Source organism: Mesocricetus auratus, unplaced genomic scaffold (assembly GCF_017639785.1).
Source record: "Mesocricetus auratus isolate SY011 unplaced genomic scaffold, BCM_Maur_2.0 Super-Scaffold_100006, whole genome shotgun sequence".
Taxonomy (NCBI): domain Eukaryota; kingdom Metazoa; phylum Chordata; class Mammalia; order Rodentia; family Cricetidae; genus Mesocricetus; species Mesocricetus auratus.
Genome location: NW_024429190.1, coordinates 96,906,199 through 96,920,283, shown reverse-complemented (window position 1 = coordinate 96,920,283; position 14,085 = coordinate 96,906,199). Strand labels below are relative to the sequence as shown.

Here is a 14,085-nt window from a genome sequence, read left to right as displayed (position 1 = left end):
ATTCTCAAATAGGGTATATCATACTTGACACTACCTGCTACTTAGCTTTTTTTGGACCTAAAATAGTTTGTATGATTATAATTACTATTTCTGGTTTTGGGGGTAATTTGTACAGGAGAGACATGCTCTATGACTGAGTTACACTCTGAACCCTGATAAGATTCATCCGTGGTTTTAAACTGGAATTAAAGCAGGAACTTCTAGAAGTTCTTCACACCCCTAAACGAGTATAGTTAGCATTCATCCAGTGTTGTCATCAGCCTGTGCTGGAAGATTACAGTTTGCAGCAGCCTCACTAGACACAAGATCTGGCCATATTGCTGTGCAGTACCTGGCTGCACTCTCTCCCTGCTGTAGTTTATTTGACTTTTAGACTTATTTGATTAGTAAGTTATTCTTCTCATCTGAGATTTCAAATCTGTTTTTACATCTTGTAATAATAGAACTTTAATTCTGAAATGTGAAAAATAGATTCACTTTGAGAAATAAAGTTGACATTGAACATTTCTGCAGGCTTCCAGGTAGTTGTGTGGTTCACATACATACGTGTAGACAAAACGTTCATATGCATAATATTAATCTAAAGTTTTTAAAAAGTGATTATCTTTGTAGAAGCCATCAGCCTCTTACAGAGTTTGAGCAGTGTCTTTGACTTTTGAGAGCCACACTTATCTTGCATCAAAGCATTCTATACCCCCAGCCAGAACAAATGCATACAGTGGGTACTGGAAGCATTCAGCGTTGACACCAGACCACTTGGGTTTAGAGTCTGGCTCTGCTACATCATCTCTGCTTAGCTGGCTTCTAACAAGAACTCAAAAGACAACATGATTTTGTGAACTTAAAATCTAGAAAAATGTGAAACTTGGGTATCATTTGATATTTATGAGTTTGATATAAATCATATCTAGCATTCCTATGTATTTGGTAGTTACATACATGATCTATGAAGTTCAAATTTTATTTTGGAAAAAATTAAAACCAGGCATAGTGATGCATGAATATAATTTTAGTGTTTTAGAGGCCGAAGCAGAGGGATTGCTATGAGTTTGAGCCAATTAGGGATACTTAGTAAATTCCAGGTCACCCTGTGCACTAGCTACAAAGACCTATTCTCACTAAAAGAGAAAATAATTGTTTTTTTTTTCTGTTAACGCAAAAAAAAACTAGAACACATGTGTAACAGCCAGGTTTTGAAGTAGAGGGTGAGGGATAGAGTATTTTTTCAGCCATTGCTGCTTTTACTTACTCATTTCTCACCCTACCCCCAATATTATGTTTAAAAAACGGCTTAAGTTTTCTGATAACTTGGAATACTGGAAAGCTAGCTAGTTTTGATTACCGTTTCAGAAAACTTGGATTTTACAGATGACTTGCCTGGTGTGCCTGAGAGTGTGAAGAAGCCCATAAATAAACAAGGAGATAAATCCAAGGAAAATACCAGAAAGATTTTTAGTGGCCCCAAGCGGGTAAGTAAAGCACTATTATTGGTGATTATTATTTTTTATCTTTAGAAGACTCATGTCTTATTTAGGGTTTCTAATACTGTGAAAAGACACTATGATAACATTTAATTGGGGCTAGCTTACAGTTCAGAGGTTCAGTTCATTATTATCCTTGTGGGTCATGGCAGCGTACAGGCAGAAAATGGGGCTGGAGAGGTAGCTGAGAGTTCCACATGTTGCACAGGAAACAGGAAGTGATCTGAGACATTGCGTAATTTTAACATGTATGAGACCTCAAAGCCCACCCTCACAGTGACACACTTCCTCCAACCAGGCCATACCTACTGTAACAATGCTACGCCTCTTAAAGCCAGGTAGTGGTGGTAGTGCAGGCCTTTAATCAGAACACTCAGGAGGCAGAGGCTGGTGAATCGCTTGAATTCAAGGCCAGCCTAAGAGCGAATTCCAAGACAGCCAGGGTTACACACAGAAACTCTGTCCAGGGTAGTGGGGCTATTCCTCCTAATAGTTTTCTTTTTCTTTCAGACCACCGTGGCTTAACCCTTAATTTTTTATTGGGAAGTTTCTTGCATGATATCTGTAAATCTTTTTTTAAAATACTGTTTTAAGAAAAATTAGGTGGGGCTGGAGAGATGGCTCAGCGGTTAAGGACACTGACTGTTCTTCCAGAGTTCCTGAGTTCAATTCCCGGCAACCACATGGTGCCTCACAACCACCTTGAATGAGATCTGGTGCCCTCTGCTGGCATGCAGACAGAAGTCTGTATATACAATAAATAAATAAAATATGAAAAAAAAAGAAAAAGAAAAAAAAAAGAAAAATTAGGTATAGCTATATAGATATATGTAGCATTAAAAATTACTTTTCAATGCTATAGAATATTGGTTGATCAAATTTACAATCGAGAGACTGGTTCTGAGCTGAGGCTTCTTGTTCTGCTTTATAATAATCTTCTGCCACATATTACTAGCCCAGAAAAAGACCAACGTTCAAAATGCAGTTTCTACTAAATTCCAGTTGCTTTCATACCATCCTTAGATTGAGCATTTCAGAATCAGGGATCTTTTGCGTGTCTTTTTGAACCCCCCCCAGTTCTTTTAGATATATACCCACAATCATACCTTATCCATCCTTTCCAGTAGCTGCAAACTATTTTACATTCCATTTTATATTCTCATCAGCAGTATAGACTATCAATTTCTCCCATATCCTTGCCAACATTTACTATTAGACAAAAGCTACTGTGGGCTGGGTGGTGGCTACCATAATAGGTATGGAGTAGTTATGCTTTGATCTTTATTTCTATAATGATACTGGATTAGAAACTTCATAACTCATTTGTGTATATATCATGTATTTATATGTTTTTATATGAGTGTGAATGCCAGAAGATCATATTAAGTATCTTCCTATTGTTCCCTACCTTAATTTTTTTTTTTGAGACAGTATCTCACTCAAACTGGAGTTCAGATTCAGCTAGACTTCTAGTGGCTAGCAAGGCCCAGGAGTCCTCCTTTCTCTGCCTTTCCAGTGCTGGGATTGCAAGCATGTGCCACTCTGCCAGCTTTTTTGTAGGTGCTGGAACTGAGCTGAGGTGATGGTCATTCTTGTATGGCAAGGACTTTACTGACTCAGCTTTCTGCCTAGCTCCATTGTGTGTATTTTGTGAAATGTCTAATTGAGTCTTTTGACCTATTTTAAAATTAAGAGTTATTTTTTTATTGTTTAGTTGTAGGAGTTAATAGATTTCTCGAAAAATTGAAAGTAGAACTACCATGTGATCTAGCTGTCTCACTCCTGGGCATATACGCAGAGAGCTCCATACCCTGCTATGCAGATATTTGTATCCCCTTTACTCACTGTAGCAAAGGATTTGGAATCAGCCTGGCTGTCTATCAAAAGATGAATGGACGTGCGTGCGTGTGTGTGTGTGTGTGTGTGTGTGTGTGTGTGTGTGTGTGTGTGTGTGTTGTAAAGAAAACTAATAAAAATTTTCAGGAAAATGGCCTTAGGTTAGAATGTGTAATATTAGCTGAAGTCATACAAAAGAAAGAAAAATGCATTCTTACATTTGAAGTCTAGCCAATAAAATATAAATATACACACACACATATATGCATATATACACACATACATACATATGTATATAAAAAATGTACCTGTGAGCACAGTATAACATGTAGGAAGGAGAACAAGAATTGTTAAATGTTAGGGAATGAGGAAGGACTGATTTTCTAATCTATCCTGTAAAGAGAAGTTCATTGAGTTAATCTTTGGGCCTGTGTTAGGTGTGTGTGTGTTTTTTTTTAATTTGCAATGTTTTGTATAACGAAGTTGTGAAATTTAGTTAAAAAGAATCCTATGTTAGATACATAATTTGCAAATATTTTTTCAGTTCTTCATGTTGTCTCCCCCTTGCCAATTTTTAAAATTTTTGATGAAGCCCAACTACTTTCCTTTTGTTGTCTGTGGTTTTAATGTCATACCTGAGAATTCATTGCCAAATTCAGTTTAGGCTTTCAAAACTTTTTTGCTTAAGGCTTTTAGTTTTATTTTGTTTCTGATGTACTTTGAGTGAATTTTCGTGCACACTGTAAGGTGGTCGTGGCCCACCTCCACTTTCAGGTTGTTAGTTTTATTATGTTTCTGATTACTTTGAGTGAATTTTCGTGTACACTGTACGGTGGTGCGATCGGGAGCCCCCTCCACTTTTAGGCATTGCAGCATGCACTTTAATTCAACCTCGCACAGGCCCTGCCTGCTGTGTGTTGTTCATGTAAGTTGTCAGCACTGTTTGTTGTTGCCAGTTGAATTAATTTTTGTATCTAGTCCTACTTTTTCTTCCTTTACATTTGTGGAAACCCACTGAGTATCTTCACAGTAGTTGTAAATGCACTTTAGTTCTTATGGATTTGTTCATGAAGTATGTTAGTTTTTAGAGCAATATTCACCAATAGGCAAGGGATGTCCCAATTACTTTATAGATTTTTAAAAACATTTATTTCATTTATTTTGGGGGAGAGGATTCCGTATGTAAGTACTGTGTTTACGTTATTTTTGCCTCTCCCTTCCCGTCCTCCTCTCTTACGCCTCCTTTTCAACATACACAAACCAACACACACATGTATATAAAAATCTTTCTGAGTTCCATTAGTTTTGCTCATGTATATGTGTAGTTTCAGGCCAACTTGGGCCACATAGCAAGACCCTGTCTCAAATAAAAATGGTTTTAAAAAGCAACCAAAAACCACCCATCAGATTAGAAATAAAAAACAAATTTCAAATGTATTTACAATTCTGCTAAAATAGTAAACCAATGACATAGTAATATAACTTCTATGAAAAATAATTTAAAAGCAAAAATATTGTAGAAAGAATAACATTGTTTTATCTTTATGTAAATCTCTGCAAAGGCAAGCTTAAAAAGATACTTGAAGGCTTGGTTCAGTGACTCATGACTTTAATTCCAACACTGGGAAAATCTAGCATAAACATGCTATATGGTTGTATTTTAGATAACCTTTTCAAATGATTTTTTAAAATATGTTTGGTGTGCTACATCAGAAACTTAAATTTGAGTTTTTTGATGATTAACCCACATCTGTAAGCATTTCATACTGTTCATTAGAACCTGTTGTTTCCCCTTAACATTTTGAACAGGTGTTTTAACCATGCGTGCTTTATAACCTCATATGTGGGCCATTTGGAAAATGCTAGTCACCCTGAATTATGCAAATCTTTCTAAGATAACACATTTCATATGCTCACTCAAAAATTCATGTTAAGCTGGGTGGTGGTGGCGCACGCCTTTAGTCCCAGCACTCGGGAGGCAGAGGCAGGTGGATCTCTGTGAATTCAAGGCCAAGCTGGACCGACAGCCTCCAAAACAATACAGAGAAACCCAGTCTTGTAAAACCAAAAAAAAAAAAAAATTCATGTTAATCTTGTCAAATCAAATTTTGCCATTACTGGTTATATTCAGTCAGTAACATCAGGTTCTTAAGAGTTTTAGTTTTTGTAGAAAGTTTTTTTTTCCTCATTGGTATCAAATGCCTTAGGATAATTAACTGACAGTGACAGACTCCCTTTCTTCTTTACAGAAATATTTTTGCCAGATACCCAACCATGTTTGTCAATTTTTGAAGTAAAGAATTTGTTTTTCTGAAAAAAGTGGCTAGATCTACACATCTCAAAATATTGATGTATGCAGAAGTGTTTTATACATTTTTTTGTATCTCACACAACACTGAGATTTAATAAAACCAATAATTTTTCTTAAGGGCTTTATATGAAGCTGATGTTTTATATTTTGTGGCAGAAATGAGAATAGGTATAATTTGAAGATTTTATAGATTCTTGCCAAGATACTAGCAAACAGTGGCTTCAGAGCCTTCCATAGGAATTTCAATACACCGAGAAAGGCAAATACCATCATATTGAAATTATCAAAATAGTTCTGAGTTTGTAGTCATCTGAAAGAATTGTTTGGTGATTGATATTATTCCTCTTTAGTCTGTGTTCCAAACTTTTTATAGTGAAATTATAAGTTAATTATTGCATAGTATTTTGTTTGTTTTTTGAGACAGAGTTTCCTTGTATAGTCCTGACTGTCCTGGAACTTGCTCTGTAGACTAGGTTGGCTTTGAATTCAGAGATCCAGTTGTCAAAGATCCAGTTGTCTCTGCCTCCCCAGTACCGAGATAAAGGTGTGTGCAATCCCTCCTGGCCTAAACATTTTATCTTAAGAGAAAGGAATCTCCTGTCTAGTTATAAGACTAACATGTGAAAGAAAATAATTTTTCCTCCTCTTTTTGGTTTGAGACAGTGTTTCTTTATATAAATAATTTTTCTTTTGTTTCTTCTTTTTTTTCCAAGACAGGTTGGAGACTGTCCTGGAACTCAATCTGTAGGCCAGGCTGGCCTCAAACTCACAGATCTGCCTGCTTCTATATAAAATTTCTGAAAATCTTAATGCCTAATCCATTCTGTTTTTATCAGAAGTCCTTAGGATGTCTTTTAGTTAGTTCCCTTTTCCACACCTATGAACTAGAATCTTGTAGCAGTTTGGTACATTGTTCTTAAGTATACCTTATTTAAATACATTCTTATTTAAAATTATCCCTTTCACTTAATTTTTATTAAGAGGTTGTGTTGTTTGTCTTTAGGACTGTTCTACATTTCAGAAGATATCTATAATCTTGATATTTAACTTGTTTCACTATCGGTTTACGAAGCTGTAAATTAATCTATATCCTGGATTAGATTTAGGTTAAACTTTCGTTTTTTTTTTTTTTTCCTTCTTTTTGCAGAGCCTCATTGGTGATAATAGTGTATGTTTCTTTACATTTGAAGCTCTCTATTTTCTGGTTATTCCACTTTTAATATATTTTCATTTATACCTCAATTTACTTTCTACAGGGGGATTGAATTTGGCCTTGTATATGCATTCTTGACCTTTAATATTGGTTTGAAAAGCTAACCAAGGTTGGGATCATGAACTTTGTTCAAAACAAAGGCACATTTTCCTTTTTATGATTTAATTAGGTTTATTCTGACACCATGTGACTATCTTATTCTGCATTGTATCTTCTAACTTGTTTTCATCTAGTATTGAACCTTGTCTTAGTTACTGTTTACTGCTGTGAAGAGACACCATGACCAAGACAACTTTTGTTTCTTATTTGTATTTAATATTTGGTAGTGTTTTGTTTTTGTTGTGTTAGTGATCTAACCTAAGGTCTTACACACCCTAGGCCAGCACTCTACCACTGAGCTGTATCTGCAATCCTGTGTTCAGTTTTTAAATTTAGTTTTAAACTTAATGTCGAGAGATTTTGCTTTGCTATTCACACAGCTTTAAAAAGTTAATAGTGTACATGCACTTGACCTGGTTTTAGAGTAATCTTATCTGGCCTAAAGTAAACCAGGTCATGGAAAACAAGTCAGCAGCAGACCTATTTGCTGCTGTATTGATGGACATGATACTATAGTGTCAGGAAAATTAAGGGAATTACTGCTGTTTTTGTTTGTTTGTTTGTTTTAAACTTAAAAGGCTATGAGATTGAACACACTTGAAAGCTGTAATGTGAGTCAAGCTTATGGTGGCACACACCTTTAATCCCAACACTCAGAAGGCAGAGGCAGGTGGATCTCTGTGAGTTTCAGGCCAGCCTGGTCTACAAAGGAAGTTCCAGGGTAGCCAGGGTTGCTATACAGAGAAACCCTGTCTTGAAAAACAAACAAACAAAAAGTAATGTGGGTAAAGCGTTGTAACATAATAGTATTTTATTTCCTGAAGAGACTTAAGTAAATACTCCCTTTTGCATGATTGATAGAAACTAAATTTTAGGATTCATAGAAAACCAAACTCTCCAAGGAATTTGTATGTAGATTGTCTTTCAGATACCATAAGAGAAGGGATGTGAGTGAGGAGAAAATGTTCTCAGCAGTTATAGAATAGCCTCCTCTCATTCAATTTCATTGCCATGTTTTTGGTCGCAGCACTAGAGGGATACTGTGTTCTCACTGCTTCAAAACCGTGTTAAGTACACAGAGATACGAATCATGTAAAAATACACATACCCTCTTTTTGTTGTTAAAGACTGTGGACTCATACTTAGGGCCTTGCACATGCCAGGCCCTCCTCTACTTGTCACCTATAGATCTCTACCCTCATGCTATGTTTTACATATGACTACATACCTAGTTTTGTAGAACCCAGAGTTCACGGTGATACTCCCACTTCTGGTCCAATGCCAGGCTTATTTGCCCTTCATGCTTTTGTAGTTTACTTTTTTGTCTACAGTGAGAAATCTGCTTAACCATTTATTTGGTCCTAATATTTGTCAACGGTTTCTGGATCACATAAGTCATCTTCTCACCTTAGTAATATAGACATAGGCTTGCCAAGACTTTCCTTTTCTCTACCTTCTTGTATTAGAAACATTCACTTTCTTAAAAAAACATTTTTATGTTTAAATATGCCTGCATATGTGTGTGTATATACATACATTATATATATATATATGTATATATATATATATGCATGCACCCATATGTGTGCCTGGTTGCCCAAGGTCAGAAGAGTTTGTTAGATTCCCTGGTATTGGAGTTACAGATGGCTGTCAACCACCATGTGGTTGTTGGGAACCAAGCCCAGGTCCTCTGCAAGTGCTCTCAACTGCTAACTCATCTTCTGCAGCCCTGTATTAACTTATCAAGTATGTCATCTGTACAGTTTTTGCCTTACCAGGAGTGTAGGCAGGAGTTGTTATTAGAATTGAGGGTTGGCTTGGCCGGGCGGTGGTGGCACACACCTTTAATCCCAGCACCTGGGAGGCAGAGGCTGGTAGATCTCTGAGTTCGAGGCCGGGCTGGACCGACAGTCTCCAAAACAATACAGAGAAGCCCTGTCTCGTAAAAACCAAAAAAAAAAAAAAAAAAAAAAAAAAAAAAGAATTGAGGGTTGGCTGGCAGGTTGCATGCTACAGAAAAATGAGAAGGGTGAAAAAAACCTGGTTGAAATAATGACTTTAAAAAGTCATTTGCTGGGCTGGAGAATTGGCTTGGTGGTTAAGAGCACCTAGGTTTGATTCCCCAGCACCCACATGGTGTTTCATACCATTAGTTCCAGCGTCTGACACCATTCTGACCTCTGCAGGCTCCAGATATACATGTAGTGCATATCATACATGATCCAAAACAGTCATACACGTTAGAAAAAAACAAAGCAAACTAAGAAGAGTCATTTGCTAGTTAGGAAAATAAAGGGTCTGTAGGAATTGGACTTGAACATAAACTGTATTTAAGGAACCTTGGGTAGGTCTTAGTGGTCGATCGTTTGGAAATTCTGGTACTTTTTGTTCATGAATTGTTAACCAGTTTCTGGTTTCTGGCTAGCATTTCCCTACCTCCCTTCCAGTTGTCGTACATCTACTTATTTGCAGAGGTCATTTTTTTTTTCCTTGCTCTGCCCACTTTATATTCAACTCCTACTTACTCCTGTCTGCTTCTAAGGTGTTTTTATTATCAACCAGAATCACCTTCAATGCTTGGAAGGTTGTATTTTGCCTGAGAATGTTGGGCATTTCCATTTCGTTTTACAATTAAGACTGTTTTCTGGATCTTTGAAACCAATGTAAGATCAGTGTGTTTTCAATTTTCAAATATTTCTACCACTACTTTTCAGTGTTTCTCTGTAGTTTAATGCTGGGCCCATCTGGCCCTATCTTTTGTCGGACTTTCTAAGGAACATTTTGGACTTAAAATTTTTTTCCTTCTGTCATTCAATATGACACTGGATAATAAGCTTTTGGGCAATTAGGTTAAAATTACTTCTCATTATAAATCATGATTACATACATAGTAATTTGTATTAGAAAATTGCAATTGTATGAGCCTGCAATTTTAAAGTTACAGCTTTTTATTTTATAAATTCTTTCTTGTTTCCTGAAATTAATTTATATAAGTTCTCAATTTAAAAACAGAGTCTTGTAACTGAAGAGATTTTAAAGGACAAGTACTCCCACATCTTACCCAAGAACAAATGTTCCTTCACACGGTGCTTGTTTTAACAGTTAGAACTCACTTTCCCAAAATAGCTTTTTTTGTTCAATGTATTTACTGAGTATTACTTTTGTCCTGTATTTGAGGGTTTACCTGCCATTTTAGGATTTAGACATCTAGATGGTGATGATTTCTAAAAAGCTAGAAACTTGAGATGCTAATGCAAATGATGCCTGAATAAAAGGCATATTGAATTAGTCTGATGATTGGGAATGCTTGAAGACTATGAAGTTAAAAGCCATCCAGGTGTGATGGCATATGCCTTTAAACCCAGCACTCAGGAGACAGAGTTTTAATAAATTTGAGACCAGCCAGTATGCAGAGTGACTTTCAGGACAGCCAGCACTGCACAGAGATATCCTGTCTCAAGAAACAAAACAGAAAACAAAAGTTAAAAGTCATGGCTGTCTACTTACACCTGGTAGATTGATACTGTAGAGTAGTTTAATAAGAGTTGTCGAGTGGGTTCTGGTTGACCGTGGGTGTGGAAGAAAGTCAGGTCAATTGGCTTCCTTGTCTCTTTATTCAATGTATGATCTCAGTGCTAGCTGATAGGGGATTCCAGAGGAAATAAAAAGAATGTCTTTTAACACTTGCTGGAGTGTTTTTCAAGCTAGAATTTTAAATAGTTTTATTATTCTCTTTCTTTAATAGAAATAGTATTTGCAGCCGGGCGTTGGTGGCGCACGCCTTTAATCCCAGCACTTGGGAGGCAGAGGCAGGCGGATCTCTGTGAGTTCGAGGCCAGCCTGGTCTACAGAGCGAGTGCCAGGACAGCCTCCAAAACTACACAGAGAAACCCTGTCTCGAAAAACCAAAAAAAAAAAAAAAAAAAAAAAAAAAAAAAGAGACCAGCCTGGTCTACAAGAGCTAGTTCCAGGACAAAAATACTTAGGAAAGTTAGAATATTTTGTCTATATAGTTGCTTTTTTCTATAATGCTTTATTTAAAACACTACTAAAATACTATTACTCTTAGTTTTCCTTTGTTGGGGTGCTTTTTTTTTTTTTTAAAGTGTGTATAGGTGTTTTGCCTGCATGCATATAAAGGCATTTTGTGCATGCCTGGTACCCAGAGAGGCCGAAGGGAGTGCTAGATCCTCTGGAACCGGAGTCACAGACAGCTGTGAGTTACCGTGTAGGTACTGGGAAAGGAACACAAGTCCTTTGAAAGAGCAGCCAGTGCTCTTAACTGCTGAGGCATCTCTCCAGCCCTAGTTCAGTCCTCTCCAGAGTGATGCTCAGCAATCACAGAAGACCTGGGTTTGCTTTGCAGGATCCTTATGGAAGCTCACAGTCACCTGTGACTCCAGTTCCATGGCCCTCTTATGGCCTCTAGGGTACCAGGTGCTGGGGCTGTTTGGTCTCCCTGACATGTCTCTGTCATTCTGGAGAAATTCCTTGCTTCTGAATAACATAGGTTCATCATGTACTATCTGTTAAGTTTTGTGCACTAGGTATGCTCTCATTAACTTTGGTTCCTTTAACAAAGATGGGAAACATGCTTGTATACAGTCACATACATATAGACATGAATGTCTTTGAGTCCACACATATATGTCTTCAGTGTCAACCCATATCCACAATTCCTTTCCTTGTTAATGAGCATTAGCGTCTTGTAAAAGCAAAGCATCTAACATGAACAAACTTGTAACAGTTCTAAGAACATATTTGCTTATTTCAACAAATTAAAGCCATTAAGATATTCAGGATTTGGGACTGAGGTGATAACTCAATGGGTAAATACTTTATGAGCAACTATAATGATCAGGCTTTGACTCATGCTAAAGAAAACAAACAAAAACAAACAAACAAAACCATGCATGGTAGTGCCTATACCCCTAGCACTGTAGAGTTAGGAGTTGGGTGGATCCCAAGAAGTCACTTGCTGCCCAGTCACAGTCAAGTTGGTGAGCTTCAGGTTCAATGAAAGACTGTCTCAAAAAGTAACATGGAGCAGTTGAGGACACTGGACATTGATTTGTGCTCTGTGCTGGCTTGCACACCCAGGCACATACACTGTACACAGACACAAGTTATTCAAAATTTGTTTACAGGCATACACTTGCCTTTCCCACTGAGAGCAAAAGTGTAAAGGCAAATGCTGTTTTTACATATTACTTGGGGTTAGGTCTGTCTGCCTTCCACTTGATCAGTTGGTATATTCTCCCTCATTTATTTAAACTATGAGTAGGTTTCTTGGTTCTGGTTTGCTTTAAATTGTATGTTTCCCACACTCTCACATCATCATCATTTTTCCAAAAGTAAAATCTATTAAAAAAAAAAAGTAAATTTAGTTAAGGGTCACTATTCTACTCTTTCTCCACTTGTAGGAAACCCATTTTATTTACTATTTTCTTTTTTTGTAAAAATAGCCAGATGCTTTCTTACTAACTTTCTTGCTAAAAAGTAAAATTTGCTTTTTTTTTTTTTTTTTTAAAGAAAGGGTCCTCACTCACTGTATCCTAGACTGACTTGAAACTCCTCAGTCTCAGTCTCTTGAGAGCTAACATTGTAGACCCATGCCACCACACCCTACTTATATGGGTCTTTTTGGTGGGGTGGTTTGTTTCTGAGACAGGGTCTTACTAGGTAATCTTGGTTGCCCTGGAGCTTGCTATTTAGATCATACTGGTGTCGAACTCATAAAGATCTGCCTGTTTCTGCCTCAGAGTGCTAGAATTAAAGGGTGGGTGTCACCATGCCGGCTTACAAGAGATTTTTTTGTATTTTGCTTATTTTGCTTAGTAATCACTTAGTATTGGCTCCTATAATTCTTCAGCGTGGTACTAATGTAACAACTTGGCGGTTGATTGCATTTTTACTTTAGTTGCTTTCTTTCATATGCTTAGTGTTTATATTTAAATTACTTGAAAGTCATTTTTTAAAAATTTATATTTTATATATATGGTAGTTTTGCTTGCATGTATATCTGTGTACTGTGTTGTGTGCATGCCTAGTTCCCATTGAGGCCATAAGAGGGCATTGGGTCTCTTGGAATTGGAGTTGCAGACTGTGGTGAGCAGCTATATGGGTGCTCAGAATCAAACCTGCTTCTAGGAATAACATACTGGTCAGAGAGGTGATGGCTGAGTAGTTTCATGGTGTCTCATAACCATCCATACTCCAGTTCCAGGGCATCTGATACTCTCTTCTGCCTTTCATGGGCACTAGGCATAACATTAAAACTAATACACATACCTAAATCTAAAAAAATTTAAAGCATCTAATTGTAACATTGGAAATAAAAGTCAAGGAAAGTTTTGATCAAATCTCTTTTTCTTTACATTGCTTTATACTAACATTAAAATTATAGACATCAAAAACTTTAAAATTACAGGCTTATCAAATTACATGCTAAATATAATGTACTAGTTACTTTTCTGATTGTGACAGAATCTCCAACAAGAACCAACTTTGAAGGTATATATGGTGAAGGTATATTTGAGAAAAGGTCCTTGTAGCCCAGGCTCTATATAGGTGAGACTGGCCTTGAACCCCTTGATCCGCCATGACCTGAGTGCTAAGGTTAAAGATATGCAGCACCTAATATATACTCACTTAGTGTTTGTGTTTCAATCCCCTTTGAGATATCCAAACTACCTTCCTCCTCCCCCTGCCCCCTTCTCTCTTGGTTTTTCAAGACAGGGTTTCTCTGCTTAGTCCAGGCTCTCCTACAACTCACTCTGTGTACCAGGCTGGTCTCGAAGTCAGAGATCCACCTGCCTCTGGTTCCCAGGTGCTGGCATGCACATCACAGCCCAGTTCCTCCTAACTCTTATTATCCTTTTGTTGATCTGAGTCCCTGTAGGGTGGATAAACCCTCCCTCCACTCCCCTCCCCTCCCTCCCTCCCTCCTTACCTCCCTCCCATAAAGGTGCTGGACTCATAGTGTAGCCCAGAATTAAATAGCTATCAGAAATATTTAATACTTAACATAGTAATTAGTGTTTATAACTTAGATATAATAACGAATCATTACTTAATGCAAATAAAGTTCATAAAAGTAATGGAAACAGGAATATTTGGCCATTCTTGAAGTAGGTTTTATACAA

At 37.1% G+C, this 14,085-nt stretch overlaps 1 protein-coding gene across 4 annotated transcripts in view; it reads left to right on the top strand.

Annotated features, from left to right (window-relative positions):
• Wapl (WAPL cohesin release factor) overlaps positions 1–14,085 on the top strand; it is a 66,560-nt gene that overhangs the window by 24,434 nt on the left and 28,041 nt on the right. For 3 of the 4 annotated variants that reach the window (XM_040747690.1, XM_040747691.1, XM_040747688.1), the window contains exon 4: positions 1,351–1,469. In XM_040747690.1, the coding sequence (XP_040603624.1) occupies positions 1,351–1,469 (119 nt within the window). The remainder of the gene's footprint in view (positions 1–1,350; positions 1,470–14,085) is intronic. The other variant, XM_040747689.1, reaches the window with a different exon arrangement.